General features: G+C 59.6%; 2 protein-coding genes across 2 annotated transcripts; both read right to left on the reverse strand.

Moving 5' to 3' along the window:
- Positions 1-5,815: 5,815 nt before the first annotated feature.
- On the reverse strand, positions 5,816-8,025 carry LOC142047493 (NACHT, LRR and PYD domains-containing protein 12-like). The gene is made up of 2 exons (XM_075070690.1): positions 6,578-8,025; positions 5,816-5,906 (listed from the first exon to the last, which is right to left on the reverse strand). Exons 1-2 carry the CDS (start codon positions 8,023-8,025, stop codon positions 5,816-5,818), a joined length of 1,539 nt encoding a protein of 512 aa, XP_074926791.1.
- Positions 8,026-8,057: 32 nt separating this feature from the next.
- On the reverse strand, positions 8,058-12,423 carry LOC116838235 (uncharacterized). Its single transcript, XM_075070691.1, has 5 exons — positions 12,316-12,423; positions 11,105-11,432; positions 9,146-9,238; positions 8,655-8,711; positions 8,058-8,290 (listed from the first exon to the last, which is right to left on the reverse strand). The coding sequence occupies exons 1-5, from the start codon at positions 12,409-12,411 to the stop codon at positions 8,058-8,060; spliced, it is 807 nt and encodes a 268-aa protein (XP_074926792.1). The 5' UTR covers positions 12,412-12,423.
- Between the last annotated feature and the right edge of the window lie 5,192 nt (positions 12,424-17,615).

Genomic DNA, 17,615 nt, shown 5'->3' on the forward strand with positions numbered 1-17,615 from the left:
GGAGGCTGGAGGGGTCTTGTGGAGGGCTGGGGATCCTTGGCTGGGGGGCCCCATTGAAAGCAGAGGCGGTCCCATGGAGAGCTGGGGGGTCCTGTGGGGTGCTGGGGAAGTCAGGAATCCCACAGGGGTGGGGGTTAGTCTGGGGGCTCCTGTGGGAGGCTGTGGGGTGGAGGGGGGGTCCCTGGCTGTGGGGTTCCATGGGGGGCTGGAGGTCCTTGGCTGGGGGGCCCCATGGAGAGACTATGGGGAAGGGGGGGTCTCACTGGGGACTGGGGTGTCTTGTGGGGGGCTGAGATTAGGCACCCCATGGGCATAGGGGTTCCTGGCTGAGGGGTCCTGTGGGTCTGTGGGGCAGAGGGGCATCCCATGGGGGGCTGGGGTCTGATGGAGTGGAGGGGGGTCCTCTGGGGGCCTGGAGGGGTCCATGGAGGGGCTGAGAGGGATCTATGAGGTGGAGGAGGGTTCTTGGCTGGGGTGTCTATGGGGTGGGGTCCCGTGGGGAGTGTATGGGCAGGGGGGGTCCCATGGGGGGCTAGGGAGATCAGGCATCCCATGGGAGGTGGGGAATCCAGGCTGGGGGGTCCTATAGGGTAGAAGAGAGATACGGGATGGAGAAAGTCCCTGGGGGAGGTGTATGGGGTTAAAGGGGGGGGGGCGCTATCAGATGTAAGGGGGTCCCTGGCTGTGGGGTCTATGGGGTGGGAGGGGGTCCTTTGGAGTGGTCTATGGGATGGAAAGGGGGTCCCTGGCTGGGGAGTCTAAAGGGTGGAGAGGGGGTGTCTGGGATGAAAGGGGGGCTCTGGCTGGGGGAGTCTATGGGGTGGAGAGGGGTCCCTAGGAGAGGTCTATGGGGTAGAAGGGGGGTCCCTGGCTGGGGGATGCTATGGGGTGGAAGGGGGGTCCCTGGTTCGGGGGCTAAGGGCTGGAGGGGGATCTCGGGGATCTATGGTGGAAGGGAGGTCTGGGCGGAGAGAGTCTATAGGGGTGGAAGGGGGCCCTGGCTGGGGTCATATGAGGTGGAGGGGCACACCAGGGGGCTATGGGGAGGAAGGGGGGGTCTCTGCGGAGGTCTATGGGCGCAGACCAGGGGGGGTGGGGGGGGGTTCTGGCTGAGGCCTATGGGGTGGAGGGTCTGGGGGTTATGGGTGGACAGGGGGTCCTGGCTGGAAGTTCTGTGAGGTGAAGGGGGGGGGGGGAAGTCTATGAGGCGTCAGGGAGGTCCTCGGAGAGGTCTATTGGGAAGAAGGGTTCCTGGAGAGTCATGGGGCGGAGGAGGGTCCTAACTGGGGCAGAAGGGGGGTCCCTGGCTGGCTCTATGGGGTGGAGGGGGGTCCCTGGGGGGTCTAATGGGGAGGAGGTTGATTCCTGGCTGTGGACTATGGGGCAGAAGGAGGCCCCTGGCTAGGGGTCTATGGGGAAGAGGGGTTCTGGCTAAGGGTCTTTGGGGCAGAAGGTCCCGGGGGGGGGGGGTTATGGTGGAGTGGGTCCTGGCTCAGGGCTATGGGGTCGGAGAGGGGTCCCTGAACAGTCTATGGGGTGAGGGGGTCCTGGCTGGGGGGTCTATTCGGCAAAAAGCGGGTTCCAGGGGGCTCTATGGGGAGGAGGGTGTCCTGGGGAGTCTATGGGAAGAGGCGGGCGTTCCCTGGCTGGGGTCTATGGGGCAGAAAATGGGGGGTCCTGCGGCTCTATGGGGAGGAGGAGATTCCTGGCTGGGGTATGGGAGGAAGGGTGTCCGCTGGTTCTGGGGGTCCTATGGGGGGGAGGGAGGTCCTGGGTGGAGGGGGGGCTTTCCTGGCTGGGGGGGTCCTATGGAGTGGAATGAGGTCCTGGGGACTCTATGGGGAGGAGGCGGGATTCCTGGGGTTTATCGGGGGAGGAGGGTCTGCGGGGGGGTCTATGGGAGGAGGGAGATCCCTGGGAGGGGTCGTATAGGGCGGAAGGAGGGTTCCCTGGGGGTCTACGGGGAGTGAGGGGTGTCCCTGGGGGGGTCTATGGGGTGTAGGGGGGTCCCTTGGGGGCTCTAAGGGGTGGACGGGGTTTCTAGCTGGGGGGTCTATGGGGCGGAAGCGGGGTCCCTGGGGGGGTCTATGGGGAGGAGGGCAGCGCCCCGCCCCTCACCCCGCGCTCCCGGCAGCCCCTCTCGGCTCCTCCATAGTCCCGGCTCCTCCGGCAGCACTATGCGCTCAGCGCCACGCGGTGGGGCGTGGCCAGACGAAGGGGCGGGGCGGTGACGTAGATGGGAGGGGACTATGGGTCTCTGGGGCGAGGCTTAATGGGATGTGGGCGGGACCTACCCTTTTTTGGGGCGGAGCTTAGCGAGATGGGGCAGGAGGGTTCCAACTGGAAGGTCTCCCTTTAGCCGGGCCCCTGGGGTAGCCCAGATCCCCCCAAATGTGCACAGGAGATGGGGGGTGGGCTCTGCCTCACCGGCAGTTGCTCCAGCCCCCTGGCCTGGCTACCATGGGCTGGGGGAGCTGGTCCAGCAGGCCGCTGCCTATCAGGATTAGTGGGGGGCTGGGCTAATCTGGTTTGGGGAGGGGAGGAGAGGAGGGCAGCCCACTGTGGGGAAGGGGAAGGCCAGGATCAGGCCCCCTTGCATGTGGGGAAAGGATCAGGTCCCCCGAGGAGTGGATCGAGCTCTGGTCTGGGGGTTAAGTCCTTAACACATAGAAATGGGGGGTCCAGCATGCAGCAAAGAGCGGGGCAGAGTGGAGTGGGGCGAAATTGCACCCCAGTGCCCCCTGCAGAGGGGTGGTTCCCTCCATGGGAATTTCACCCGGAACCCCCCCCCCTCCATCCACATACCCCCAGCCTGGGGTCTCTGGGGCAGCAGTGAGGGAAGCAGCACCAGGCTGTCTTGGGAGGGGGTGCCAGGTGTTTGGGAGTGAACTGAGCTTGGACTCCCCAGATATGGGGAATGGGGTGGGGAGAATGGTTCAAGGGGACTCAAGGTATCAGGGTAGGGAAGGGGAAATTTGGGAGTCTCCCTAGGGAGAAGGGAGCAGTAGGGGGGCCAGGCTAGACTGGGTCAACCCAGGATTTAGGGGTGAGATGATCCAACACCCCCCACCTCATCCATCCAGAGACTCCCTGAGCTAACTGGGACAATATTTCACCATAGCACCACCTAATAATCCGCCCAGGGGCATCGGGGCCAGCCCTGACTGCCAGGGGAGAGCCCTCACCCTGCCCTTCTCCCTGCAGTACAGCGCCCCCCAGCACCGTGCCGGGGCATCGGCATCAGCCCCCAGGACTCAGGATCTGAGGGCTACAGCAATACAAACAGTGACTAGTAATACAAATTTATTCATTACCAATATTTTCCAATACTCCCTATTTTTAGGGGGATTTATATGAAAACATTCCCATCCTGGAGCCAGTTTATACTGAAATGAGGAGTGTGGATCTGATGATGCACTCACCACTAGCCCCTGTTGCAGGGAAGTAGATATGTTCTAGTGTGTGTCATGTCCCCTACAGTGTTCAGAATGAGGATTCTCCATAACGCCCAGGCACTGGCAGCTGGGTTCTGTCCCAGTTCTTGCTGTGAAATTCCCAGGCAGACTGCCCCACTTCCCGCCTGCCCTGCCTCACATCCCTCTGCCAGTTTATCTCCATGCCCTGCCGATGAGGGAGGAGGGGGTTCAGACTCCATGGCGGCAATGGGGCTGCTTAATGTCCGTGGGGTGGGGAGGGTGACAGGGGTGCCCGCCCTACTGGGAATGGAGCTGAGAACCTCGCTCTCATTACACAGCCATTTGGATGGGAATAATCGGGGGCTGGATGGGAGCCGGCGCCCCCTAGCTGGGAAAGGCCCCGTGTCCCATTCCCTGCCCCCTGAGCCAGCCAGCCCCCCACCCAGGGGCTGGATCGATGCCAGTGGCCCCTAGAGGGGAAAGGTCCCATTTCCCACTCACCTGAGCCAGCCAGTCCCCCAACCTGGGCCCGGATGGGCACTGGTGCCCCCTACAGGGGAAAGGCCCCATGTCCTGTTTCCAGCTCCCCTAAACACCTAAGTTCACCCAGATGGCATCATGGGGGATTTCAGTGGGTGTCTCCTCCTGGTGGCGGGAAGGAGCATAGCAGCGAGACGTGCAGCTCCTAGCACCTTTCACTCCTTCTCCCCCAGGAGGGCGCTGATCTCTCGCCTCAGCTCTCGGATTCTGGCCCGGGCCTCAGGGCTGGTTCTGGATTCGTCCAAGTCCCGGAGGACGGAGGCAATGCAGCGCAGGGCGTCGGCGTTCTTCACGGCGTCCATCTGGTCGGGGTCGGCCTTGATCTCTTCCACCCAGTCCAGGTAGGCCTGGAGCAGGCCCATATCGCTCTCAAACGTGCTGATCACCTTCAGGCCTGGCTTGCGACGGCTCAGCTCCGACAGGATCCGCTGCCCGGCCTCGCTCAGCCGGTTCCCCACAATGCTGCCCAGGAGCGGGGGACAATACGTCAGGGGATCGCAAAGATGCAGCTGCTGCTGGGGTGCAGCAGCCAGTTTACACTGGGATTGCTCGCCAGGGGCTGGCAGGGGTGGAGCCGTTGTATATATTGGGCGCCGAGATGCGGCTCCTGGCTGGGGTGCGGCACGAGGGCTGGTTATACAGGGATCTCTCCCCAACACTGAAATGCGGCCACCTCTGGGGTGGGGCGTGTCGGCTGTTTATACAATGTCCCCTCACCTGGTGCTGAGATGCAATATTGAGGCCAGAACTGACTGTTAGGGAAGATTCCCCATCCCACCCCCTGCAGCACAGCGCCCCCCAGCGCCGTCCTGGGGTATTGGAGCAGCCCTGCCCGCCAGGGGAGAGCCCCCACTCCTCCCCTTGCAGCGCAGTGCCCCCTAGTGCTGCCCAGGGGCATTTGGGCCAGTTCTGCCTGCCGGGGAGAGCCCCCACCCCACCCCCTGTAGCACAGCGCCCCCTAGTGCCGCCCTGGGGCATTGGGGCAGCCCTGCCTGCCATGGGAGAGTCCCCACCCCACCCTCTGCAGCACAGCGCCCCCTAGTGCCGCCTAGGGGCATTGGGGCAGCCCTGCCTGCCATGGGAGAGTCCCCACCCCACCCTCTGCAGCACAGCGCCCCCTAGTGCCGCCTAGGGGCACTGGGGCCAGCCCTGCCTGCCAGGGGAGATTCCCCACCCTGCAGCCCAGCGCCCCCCAGCGCTGTCCTGGGGCACTGGGGCAGCCCTGGCTGCCAGGGGAGAGCCTCCACCTCGCCCCCTGCAGGGCAGCTCCTGGCACTCACGTCAGGAGCCGGAGGGTGCTGTTGGCCAGGAGGCAGGGCAGCATGTTGTCCAAGCCGCTGTCGGTGATCCCGGTGATGTCCAGGTACAGCTCCTCCAGGGTGCGGTTCTCCCGCAGGGCCTCCCACAGCCGCCTCGCCCCCTCCGAGCCCAGGCAGTTCCCTCACAGGCTGCGGGGAAGCAGAGCGACAGGATCCACCCCAGGGTGGGGAAGGGGCCTGCTCAGAAATACCCCCAAGCCCTGCGCCTCTGGGTGCATCCCACCCCTGAACCCCAGAGAGGGGGGCTTGCTCCCCATGGCCCAGCCAGCCCTTGGCATCTCTTTTTGGGCTGCCAGCCAGGGAGTTGGTTAGTAGCTGAGGGGGGAGACGGTCCCTGTCCCTGCTGAGATCAGGGCTGAGACTTGGCAAACTCAATTCCCATATGGAGTTAGAAGGGCCCAAAGCCCATTTTCTGCCCCCCTGAGGCAGCCAGTCCCCATGCTAGGGCTGGATCAGAGCTGGGGCCCCCTAGAGGGGAAAGGCCTCATGCCCCATTGCCCCCCCCCGCCAGCCTGCGCCCCATCCTGGGGCCGTGATCACTCACAGCAGCCGTTTCACTTGGCATTGAGGGGATCTCAGCACCTCGGCCTCTATGATGGCTGCCTCCTTGTCCAGAGAATTGTAGCGCAGCCTGCAGAGGAGTGGCCAGCGTGAGAGGGGACTGGAGCACCAGGCGCTGCCCCCGCTCCTGGAGCCTGGCATAGAACCCAGGAGTTCTGGCTCCCAATCCCCCCTGCCCCCACCACTAGACCCCCACTCCCCACCCACAGCCAGGGATAGAACCCAGGAGTCCTGGCTCCCAATCCCCCCTGCTCTACCACTAGACCCCCACTCCCCACCCACAGCCAGGGATAGAACCCAGGAGTCCTGGCTCCCAATCCCCCCTGCTCTAATCACTAGATCCCCACTCCCCACCCACAGCCAGGGATAGAACCCAGGAGTCCGAGCTCCCAGTCCCCAACCCCCGCTCTAACCACTAGCCCCCACGCCCCATCCATGGCCAGGGATAGAACCCAGGAGTCCTGACTCCCAATTCCCTGCCCCCGCTCTAACCACTAGACACCAACTCCCCACCCACAGCCAGGGATAGAACCCAGGAGTCCTGACTCCCAGCCCCCACCCCCGCTCTAACCACTAGGCCCCTTCCCAGAGCTGGTGATAGAACCAAGGAGTTCTAGTTCCTATCCCACTCCAGCCACTAGACCCCCACCCCCAAGCTGAGGCTAGAACCCAGGAGTCCTGCATGGTGTGCGCACACACACGCACACACACACTCTCTCTCTCTCTCACACACACACTCACTGCAGCGTCTCGCAGCGGTGCAGCAGTCCCCGGATCCTGCGCAGCCCGGCCATGCCCATGTTACTGTAGCTCAGGTTGAGGTTCTTCACCCGCCCAGGCTCGGAGGCCCCCAGCACGTAGGCCAGGGCGGCGCAGTCAGCTGGATTGAGGGTCACCTTGAAGAGGTTGATGTCCTCCAGCTCGCAGGCCACCCGGCCTGTCACCCCCTCCTGGTGCAGCTCAGCCACGCAATGCAGGAGCGAGAGGAGGCGCCTCTCGGTGTCTCCCCTGAGCTTCCTCCCCAGCCAGTCCGCCACAGGCCCCAGCACGTCTCCGGAGAAGCCTGCGGCCAACCCTTCCAGCTTCCCCTCCATCCTGGAGGTCAGCAGCCCCATGAAGAACCTGGCGAACATCTGGAGATTGTCCCACCGGGGCTGGTGGCCCCTCAGGAGCTGCCTGGTGGAGTGGAGGAGACTGGATTCACCTGGTGATGTCCAGGAAGGCTCTGGGTCCCCATCCTGCCCGGCTGATCCCTCCCACCAGAGATCCAGGCAGGGCATGAGGTCCTCAGCGCCAGGATCCAGGGCAGCCACGCAGTAGAGTGCAGCCAAGAACTCCTGCACCGTCAGATGGAAGAAGCAATAGACCTGGTGGTCTTCTCTGGAGAAGATGGGGTTGAAGAAAGTGCCCGGAAGGTCTTGGGGGTCGAATCCGAATTCCCGCAGCTCAGCTGGGGTGAAGAGGATCTTGCCGGCCAAGAGGCCCGCGTATGCCAGGCGCCCCAGGCCCAGGACCTGCTGCCTGGAGCCCGGCTCCGGAGACCAGCCGGTTCCCAGGATGGTGGCCATATAGCAGCGATAGACCTCGGTGATGGTGGTGGGTGGAGATGGGTCAGCTGCCCTGCCGGCGGGGAAGAACTCCCCCAGGGCGGTGCATAAGATGAAGCAGTAGAGGGGAATGAAGCAAAGCCCGGCTAAGCCTTGGTGGCCGGAGATGTAGCCCTGCACGGCAGCGGCTCGCTCGGCATCCCGGAAGAACCGGCGGAAGTAGTCCTCCACCTGGTCCTCATCAAAGCCGAGGATCAGCAAGTGGCGATCAAAGGGGATGCTGGAGAGGGCCAGGCATGGCCGAGACGTCACCACGACGGCCGCCCCGGGCAGCAGGGTCCCGTCGATGAGGCCGTGCAGCAGCTCCTTGACGTGGGCTGGCTGGCCGGGCCGGTGGCAGGGAGTTCCACCGTCCAATGGGTGCCGGAATTCATCCAAGCCGTCCACGAGGATGAGGAGGTCCCCGGGCCGTGCCAGCAGCTCGGGCAGCACCTCCTGCAGGTGGGGACGCTTGGTGCATATCAGCCCCTCCAGGGTGACAGGGCTGGACATCATGCTGAGCTCCCGGCAGGAGAAATCCAAGGCGCAGAGGGGGCCCTGGAAAGCCGCGCCCAGCGCCCAGTCGTGCAGGATCTTCTGCATGGTCACGCTCTTGCCAATGCCGGCGGCGCCGCTCAGGGCCACCCGGCGGGGGCCCTGGATCTCGGTGGGCAGCGGGGCCAGGAGGTGGCGCAGGAGGAGCCGGCCAGGTGCTGTTGCTGGGGGGGGGTGGCGGGGCCGGGGTGGTCCAGCAGCAGCAGCGGGGTGTAGCGGATCTCGATGAGGGCGCAGGAGCGGGCGTCACAGGCGTTGGTGCACAGCTGCTGGGTGTGCCGCAGCAGAGAGGCCCGGTGGCGCTGCAGGACAGCTGGGGGGGGGGAGGCAGGGGGAGAACAGCAGGGAAGGGAGGTCGAGTGTCTGCACCCCCCAGAGCCCTGGGCCTGCCCTTCACACCTCAATCCGCCCCCTAACTCCTCCAGGCCTCCCAGCCCCCAGTGCTTCTGCAACTACCCCATCTCTGTCCCCAAATCCTCATCTCTGCCCCTGCCTTGCCCCCAACCCCAAATCCTCTCCCAGCTCCCCTAACCTGACCCACCAGCCCTGGCGTTGCCTCCAGCCCCCAGCCCTCTCTCCCACCCCTCCTTTCCCCTGGCCCATCTGTCACCCAAACTCTCTCCCCTGCTCCCAACGCCCTGACCCTCCCTCCCCCACCCAGACTCCTCACTCCATACCTTTCAACGAGGCACTCGGGGCCTTTCGGAAGTTCAGATTCCCAGTGCGCTCCTCACCTGCCGGACAAGGGACAAGTGTCCTTGTTGCGTGGGGGCAGGACCCAGATCCAGGCCCCAGAGCTGGGCTGTGCCAAGCCTCTCCCTGCCCACACCTCCTCCATGACAGCCTGCTGTGACCTCAGAACTGGGGAGAAAACCCAGGAGTCCTGGCTTCCAGCTACCTCCCACTCTCACCATTAGACCCCACTCCCCTCCCAGAGCTGAGGATAGAACCCAGGAGTCCTGGCTCCCAGCCCCTCTATTCTGATCACTAGACCCCAATCCCCTCCCAGAGACAGGGATAGAACCTAGGAGTCCGGACTCCCAGTCCCCCTATTCTAACCCACTAGACCCCACTTCCCTCCTAGCAGGTCTTGAGCGGAGCATCCCTCACTGATAAAGTGTTGTTCCTGAGGTCGGCTGGTGGGGTGGGAGTGGCAGGGGAGTCTCACCTGGCGGCTCTGGGGTTGGCTCATACTTCTTGTTTTTTTTCCGTAGGATTTTCTGCAGGAATGTGTGGTTGGATTTCGGAGGGTTGGGATTATCTGTGAAAGAAAGATGGATGGGGATAAAAATAGTGGTTGGATGGGTGGATGGCTATAAAAGAAGAGAGTTGGCTGGACGAATATTGAAGAAAGGTGGCTGGATGTGTGGATGGATGGATATCAAAAGGAGAGTCGGACAGATGAATAAATACGAGAAAGATGGAAGGTTGGATGGGTGGGTGGATGGATATAAAAAGATGGATGGAAGGCTGGAGGTGTGGGTGGATGGACGTAAAGACGATGGATGGATGGGTGGAAGGTTGCATGGATTGAAGGCTGGATGGGTAGATGGATGGAAGTTGGTTAGGGGGATAGATATAAAAAGACATGGATGGAAATGGTTGGATGGATGGAAGGCTGGATGGGTAGATGGATTGAAGGCTGGATGGGTAGATGAATGGGATTGGGTGGGGCTGGGATAAAGCCAGGAAGCTGGCAGCAGAAGGGGGCTGCAGGGAAGGAGCCTGCAGCCATTGTCTGGACGTTCGCAGGGGAAGGAAGGGAGCCAGGGGAGAGGGGCAGGGAAAGGGCAGTGAGGTTTAAGATGGTGCAGACCTTGACTGTGGATTAGAAGGTTGCTGGGCTGGAACCTGGAATAGAGACTGGGTCCGGGTTACCCACCAGCCACTGGGGAAGTGGTACCACCTGGGCAGTGACTGAGAAGACAGCTGGAGACAGTTACTGTGGAAAGACTTTGATACCCTGGAAGGGGGAAAGCCCAGGGTGACCTGGTCAGAGGGCCAAGTCTTGAAGGGAGAGCACCCGGAGTCTGAGAGTGAGACAGAGAGACAGCACTGGGCGCAACCCTGCAGAAGGGGCATTGGACCTTGAAAGCACTAATCCTCCAAGGGGCCAGGAGAAGGCACTCCAGTGGTGAGCAGAGTACCCTGTGATGGATGGATAGCTGGGTGCAAGGTTGCATGGGTGGATGAGTGGATATAAAAAAGGATAATTGGATGTATGTATGGGTAGCTGTAAAAGAAGGATGGATGGAAAGTTGGATGGGTGGATGGACGGATGGATGGGTGTGTGGAAGGTTGGATGGATGGATGGGTGGGTGGGGAGTTGGATGGGTGGGTGGAAGGTTGCATGAGTGGTTGGATGGGTGGGTGGGAGGTTGGATGGATAGATGGAAAAAAGGGCAGTTTGTATGGATAACTATAAAAGAAGGATGGATGGAAGGTTGGATGGGTGGGTGGAAATAGAGAAGGATGGGTGGACGGGTGGGTGGGTGGATGGAAACAGAGAAGGATGGGTGGACGGGTGGGTGGGTCGCAAGGCTGGCTGGGTACAGAAAGATGGAAGGATGCTGGATATCAAAGAGGCTGTTTGGCCGGTAGGTTGGAGGGACAGAACGCCACGGCTGGCCACGTGGCTGCTGTAAAAGAAAGCCGGGTAGCCGGAGGGATGGTGGAAGACGGAAAGCTGGAGGAAGGGATGGGAAAGACACCAGGACACAGTGATGGAATCCGTGCCCTGTCAAGGCTCTTCCTGTGATTTCCCCCAAATTTCAGATCCAGCCTCCAGTGCCAGCCCCCCGAGCCAGGCAGTGCCTTGCCCTGGGGCTGGATGGGAGCTGGCGCCCCCTGGAGGGGACAGGCCACATGTCCCCCTCCCCACCCCTGAACCAGGCAGTGCCCTGCCCTGGGGTTGGATGGGAGCTGGCGCCCCCTGGAGGGGACAGGCCATGTGTCCCCCTTCCCACCCCCCTGAACCAGGCAGTGCCCCGCCCTGGGGTTGGATGGGAGCTGGCGCCCCCTGGAGGGGACAGGCCACGTGTCCTCCTCCCCACCCCCCTGAACCAGGCAGTGCCCTGCCCTGGGGCTGGGTGGGAGCAGGCGCCCCCGAAGGAGACAGGCCCTGTACCTGGTTGCAATGGAGGACACGGTCTCTTTTTCTCCGGGTACTTCTCCTGCAGCCATTGCTGGAGCTCGGCGCCGTACTCCTCCTGCAGCTCCCGCAACGCCTCCAGGAAGCACCGGCTCCGCTCAACACCCTGGCTGACCCACTCCAGCAGCGCGATGACCTGGTTCATCTCGGGGGCCGTCTCCAGCAGGGCGAAGTACTCGGCCTGGCTCAGCACCTCGGTGTCATGGAGCCGACGCAGCAGGGCGTGGGGGTTCCCCTTGATCCAGCGAAGCAGGGCCTGCCGGTGCTGCTGGATCAGCTCGGGGTAATCCTGGGGGGCAGGCATCTGCGGGGGAGAGACAAAGAGAGAACCCCGGACTCCTGGCTCCCAGCCCTCTCCCCCGCTCTAACCACTAGCCCCAACTCCCTTCTCAGAGCCAAGAAAATGCTATTAATAGTCTAAATTGGAGGGGAGAGCGCTCTGTCCTGAGCCTCTCCCTGCAGCACCGGTCCCCCTAGTGCCATTGGGGCCAGCCCTGACCGCTGGGGGAGAGCCCCCCGCCCTGTTGATCCCGGCTTGGCAGCTCAGCTGGCTGTGCCAGGGAATGGAGCCCTGAAGGGGTGGAGGATGTGGGAAGGGCGGGGAGGGCGTCTTATCTCCGCTCGCTCCAAGGAGCAGAGAACTTGACCTTCATTCCACTGGTACAGCCCTCCAGTAACTGAGCGGGGGGTGGGGTGACTGGCGGGGCGGGGTGGGGCAGGGAATGGGGCACGGGGCCTTTCACCTCTAGGAGTGCCAGCTCTGATCCAGCCCCAGTGGGGGATTCACTGTCGGCTCCTTCAGTGTCGTGGCCCTGTCTGTGAAGTGAGCGTGTCCAGTCTCAGCCCTGTCCCGGGAGAGGGACCACGCCCCCCCCAACACACAGGGGAGCTAACCACCCCCTTGCCAGCAGCCCTGGCAGACAGGTGAGGGCTGGATCTGGGCCATGGGGAGTGAACTCCCAGGCCCGGCCCCCGCTCTAACCCACTATAGCCCCCTTCCCCTTGAGCTGGGACAGAACCCAGGAGTCCGGGCTCCCTCCCAGCCCCCTCTGCTCTAACCATTAAACCCCACCCCCCACAGCCAGGAGAGAACCCAGGCGTCCTGGCTCCCAATTCCTCCTCTGCTCTAATTGCTAGGCCCCATCCTGCTCCCGGCGGGGACAGGGCAGTGGTGTTGTGGATCCTACCTGGGTCCAGCTGGGTCTGCAAAGCCCCTGAGCCCTGCTGCTCCTGGGGTGGGGGAGGATCTCAGCTCTCTCAGGAGCAACCTTTGGGTCAATCATTAATCACAATCAGCAAAGGCCTTGGTAAAGGGGGGAGGTGGGAGGGGGAAGCCAGGACTCCTGGGCTCTCTCCCCAGCTCTGGGAGGGGAGTGGGATCTAGTGGTTGGAGCCAGGGGGACAGTCTCAGCAGGGCCGGCTTTAGGCCGATTTGCCCAATTCCCCCGGAAATTGGGCCCTGCGCCGCAGCGTCTCTCCCAGAAGCAGCAGCTGTTGCTGCTAGGCAAGGAGAGACGCTGGCCGGCACCCGCGGGTGGCAGGTTCGAAGAGGGGCGGAGAAGACCATGCGCTTTGCAGCCTGCACATCCCCCCGCCAACTCCCCCAGCATCACCGAGGAGACGCCGAGGCTCTGGTTCTCTCCCTGGTCGGTGGGAGGCAGAAGTCCTGCAGTGGACCCTCAGCCCAGCTGAACAGCTGCTGGCTCCCGGCGGGAGTGTTTGACGCCTGGAGCCCCGGAGGTTTGTAAGATGGGTTGTGTTTGTGTTTCGGGGTTGCGCCGTTTGAGGGAGTTTGGCCGCCCTGTTCTGTTTCAGACAAAGGGGATCGTGTCATGGAACCCAGGAAACACAGCCCGGCGCGTACTTAGTGCGTACTCCAGGTCAGAGAGAAGGGAGGCTGGAGGAGAATCAAATACATCAAAGGGGAGATGTGAAAGGTCCGCAACACGGCAGGCTGGAGACTATCTTGCCCCGCTGCCACCCAAGAGGGGAAACTGAGGCACGGATGAATCTGATCCCTCTCCACTTTATTTGCAAAGGAAGGGGACGGCTCCTGTCCAAACCAGTTCCTTCCAATCAACTCTGCTTTCCCTGCGTAAGACCGAAGGGCTGAATTATTCCATTAAACTCTGGCTCCTTCGTTTGCCTACAACAAAAATTAGATGCGGGGAGGGCTACCCCCCCCCCAAGCTGTGTGGATATTAAGGTTTTTTGAAGGGGGGGGCATGATAATATTCCAGATTAATCAAATGCTCAGCTCAGCTTTCTAGCCACCCAGCAGCTCTAGGGCAGGTAAGGAAGGTGCTGTTGGTGCAGAGTGGTCGCAAAACAGGGGTGAATTTAGCCGGCGGGGGGGCGGGGTCTGTTGAAATCCCGCCTGATGCAGCCACACAGAATCGCTGGCAGAGGCCAGGAGTGGAAACAGGTGGCCTGGGGGTGGGGGGACATTTACCCTCAGTCCTGGGCTCTGGGATGGACTAGGCTGGGTGGTGGGTTCAGTCTAGTCTTCCAGCCTGTTGCTCTCACTGGGATTTGTGGTTTTCATCTGGCTCCACCGAAAAGATCAAACAAGCCCAGTAGAAAAGGGGGGTGAGAGAGATGGGAAAGGGTGTGTAAGGGGTTAAAGTGACCCATCAACCGAAGAGTGAAACCAGAGTTTGACTGGGTTTCCCCCCAGCCACCACTCGGCAAGGACCAGCCCCATTCCCCACCGAGGCTATGGTGAGGGGCAGCGGGGGAGGGAGGAAGGAAGCCACATGTGATGGCAGTCCCTTCCCCTCCCCCCAGCACCCACCGCCCCATCTCCGGCCCCCAAACTCTGTCCCAGAGCCTGCACCCCACCCTCTGCACTCACTCCCAGAGCCTGCACCCCTCCACCCTTCCTGCACCCCACCCCGTGCCCCAGCCCAGCACCGAAACTCCGTCCCACTCAGCCCTGGGCAAAGCTCCTTGGTCTGGCTCCCAGCCCCTCTCCAAGGGGTGCAGCTGTCTGGGGGTGCTGCCTTCCACACCTTCCTCATTCACACCTCAGTCATTCAACAGGGCGATTGATTACAAAGTGGGGGGAAGATCTTATTCTACCCCTAGCAAAAAGACACTTTTCTTTTACCTTAATTACACTACCTTTGGGGCCTGCCATAACATATTATCAAGGTTCAATACAAAGTCATATAAAAGTTATACAAAAATGCATAATGCAGAGATTTATCTACAACTGCATTGATTGACTGGTTTGTGCAGTAATATAGTGACCCCTGGGTCTTCGAATGAGGTTTTATACTTGGGGGGGAGGTGAGGGGGCAAGTGGCGGGTGGGCAAAGAGGCAAGCACTGAGCCAGCAGGAGTTCTAGGGGCGGGCATGGGGGTTTCTGGCAGGGGAGGGAGAAAGTGAAAGGAGGTGAGTTGTGGGTGGGGGACTGACTAGGAGGGATGCAGCCAGCCAGCGAGGGGGCTAGGGGGTGAAGAGGGGTGTGATGGTGGGGCTGAGCAGGGAGGGGCCAGGTCCTATTTTACTGCTGTGATTTGGTCACCCCATGTGTGCCGTTTCTTCCCGCCCCCACAACTTTGTTTCGACGGGGCGGAGCTGGGGAAGGAGGATTTGTTTCCACTGGGTCAGGCGGCCCTGGGGGGGAAGGAGGGGACAGTTTTATATTGATAAGGAAATATTTTATAAATTTTAATAAAATAAACATTAGTGAAGAAAATCAGTTGTTCAACTGTCAAAACAAATTATTTTCCTAATATGAAAGTGCAAATCAGCTAATTAATATATGATGCAATGTATATAATATATAAATGTGTTGTTATTTATATAATCATGGAAGAAATGAAAGGGGGTTTTTTAAGTGTTTTTTTGTTTTAGTCATCCCTGCCGGGGCCTCATCGAAACTGTTCAAAATGGGCCCCACACTTCCTAAAGCCGGCCCTGAGTCTCAGAGCCAGGACGCCTGGATTCTCCCCCTGGCTCTGGGAGGGGAGTGGTGTCTAGTGGTTAGAGCAGGGGAAGTTTGCTGAGATCCGTGCTTTTAATGGCTGGTAACAGTGTATGGGGAGACTTTGGCGAACCAGTAAAGTGCCTGAAACCACTCTGGCTTATTGTTAAAAGCAACCTAGTCAGGAAGCTGTAAATTGGCCATTCAGCTGTCTCAGCTTGACCAAGGCGGGCGAGTGGGGAGTTTTGGGGTGCCACAGCAAGGGCAGCTTGAGTTAATCTCGGATCCGTTCTGTGACTGGGACTCAGAACTCAGGCTGACAGCCTGCTCGAGTGGAGACGGAAACAAATGGAAAGAATGAACGTGGTGCTGGGAAACAGCTTGACAGATTTTGTACAAGAGCGTATGGGGGTAATGGACCCTGGAAGCCTCCCCGCAGCTCCACAAGCAATGGGATATCCCAACTGTCTACCATGTGTAGCCAATAGTGCTGATCCCGAAATAACCAAGGGACCCCTGAGACATTGGAGAATAGAGGGGCCATGGGCCAGGCTGCAAATTGATTGGATTGGGCCCCTACCCAGGATGCCAAGGGGTAATCAGTATTGTCTGGTGATTGCTGATCCCTTTACTGAATGGACTGAGGCCATCCCCACTCGACATAACACAGCTCAGACCACAGCTCGGGTGCTCACTGAACACGTCATAACCAGATGGGGCACCCCGAGGGCAACGGATTCCGATCCAGGGCCCCACTTTGTTGGGGAAATCACAAAAGGAATCTGCCAAGCGTTTGGGATTAAGCGAAGGCTCCATACAGCTGGACGCCCCCAGAGTTCAGGCCAAGTGGAGCGAACGAACTGTACTCTGAAAACAGCTCTCAGAAAACGGAAGATTGGGACCAAAGGCTGCCGTTCATCCTGGTGGCTACCAGGGGCTCCGCGTCATCACACGGAGTAACTCCGATCAAGGCGACGGCTGAGAGAGACGCGCGTCTCCCGGAACAGTGGTGGGTGGACGGGACGCCACCTGACAACCCAAGAGGGAGACCATCGCCGCCTCTTGCAGGCTGTTGGCATTCTGCAAACTAACACCTTTTTAGCTGTGGCATGTACGCAAATGCAAGTATGGATGATCGATGTAGTAACAGATACAATTCGTGATGGTAGGAATCGGGTGCTCCCAGTAGAAATCAGCAGCATCATTTGGAAATATTCCACCCAAACTGAAAGAGAGTTACAGGCCTGGTGGAAAAGGGTAAATTTCACCTATGATCAAGAGTCAGAGGAAATCACCGTCTTTGCCTTGCTAATGTCCCAAGTGGAAATAAAATGGGTTTCTCCCATTGTGCCTTTAGGCCTCAGTATTAATTGGACCGTAGTGGAACCTATCAACCACCGAGTGAGGGTGCTGAAAGATGATTAAAAATGGAAACCAGTAGAATTGGCAGCCTGTTTAGAGGAACCTGGAACTGGAGATGAACGTAACCAAAATGCCCTCCCACTTCAGGATGTGTGTTTGGAAGTAACTGAAGGAAAATGCTGTTACGCTATTAACCCATTTATAAGTAAGAATTCTGTGTTTGTGTAGCTAGGAAATGGTTGTGTATGTGTTAGAAGTTGGTGTCCTATTCTGTGCGCAAAGTAAATCACGGTCCTTAGGAGAATAAATGTTTCTGTCACATTGCAGCAGTTAAGGGATGTGATTTTGAAGTTCATGTACCCGAATTTAAATATAATCAGTTAAAAGTGTCTTATGCTTTGTATTCTGTCGTGAAACCTGTGCCCCTTGGGATGGATGTGCCTGCTTTACAAACATTGCGTGTGCACCCTGGTTTACAGAACCAGTTACATACTGCAGCACAGGAAGGGCACAGAGTCCTGGTTACTGTGCATCATAATGGCAAGGAAACGAAACGAGTATTTGCCAGAATTGGCCAGGACCAGACACACCACTGGTGGGAAGTGTTATTGGGATGGTCCCCCGCTGGCACAGGCATCTTGAATTTGGCCCTACACCCCATCAGAGTAATCTCGGGATGCCAAATAGTAGTGGGTTTCGTTACCAGCCTAATGACATGCTGGACCTGGCGCAAAACCCGGCGATTGCAAGTCCCCCGACAGATGAGTCAGTGATCACTGCCACCAGCACAACTACCCCTCAGGTAAGGAGTGTGAAGGCTGGGACTGCACCCGCCTTTAAAAGAGAACTGGATACATTCATGGCAGTTAAGTTCATTATTTACTTATTCCCAGAATACAAGAACTAGGGGTCACCAAATGAAATTAATAGGAATCAGTAAATAACTTTTCCTTATCCACTTTCTCCACATCGCTCATGATTTTATAGACCTCTATCATATCCCCCCTTAATCGCCTCTTTTCCAAGCTGAAGAGGCCTAACCTCTTTAATCTTTCCTCGTATGGGACCCTCTCCAAACCCCTAATCATTTTAGTTGCCCTTTTCTGAACTTTTTCTAGTGCTAGAATATCTTTTTTGAGGTGAGGAGACCACATCTGTACACAGTATTTGAGATGTGGGCGTACCATGGATTT

Source organism: Chelonoidis abingdonii, chromosome 11 (genome assembly GCF_003597395.2).
Source record: "Chelonoidis abingdonii isolate Lonesome George chromosome 11, CheloAbing_2.0, whole genome shotgun sequence".
NCBI lineage: Eukaryota > Metazoa > Chordata > Testudines > Testudinidae > Chelonoidis > Chelonoidis abingdonii.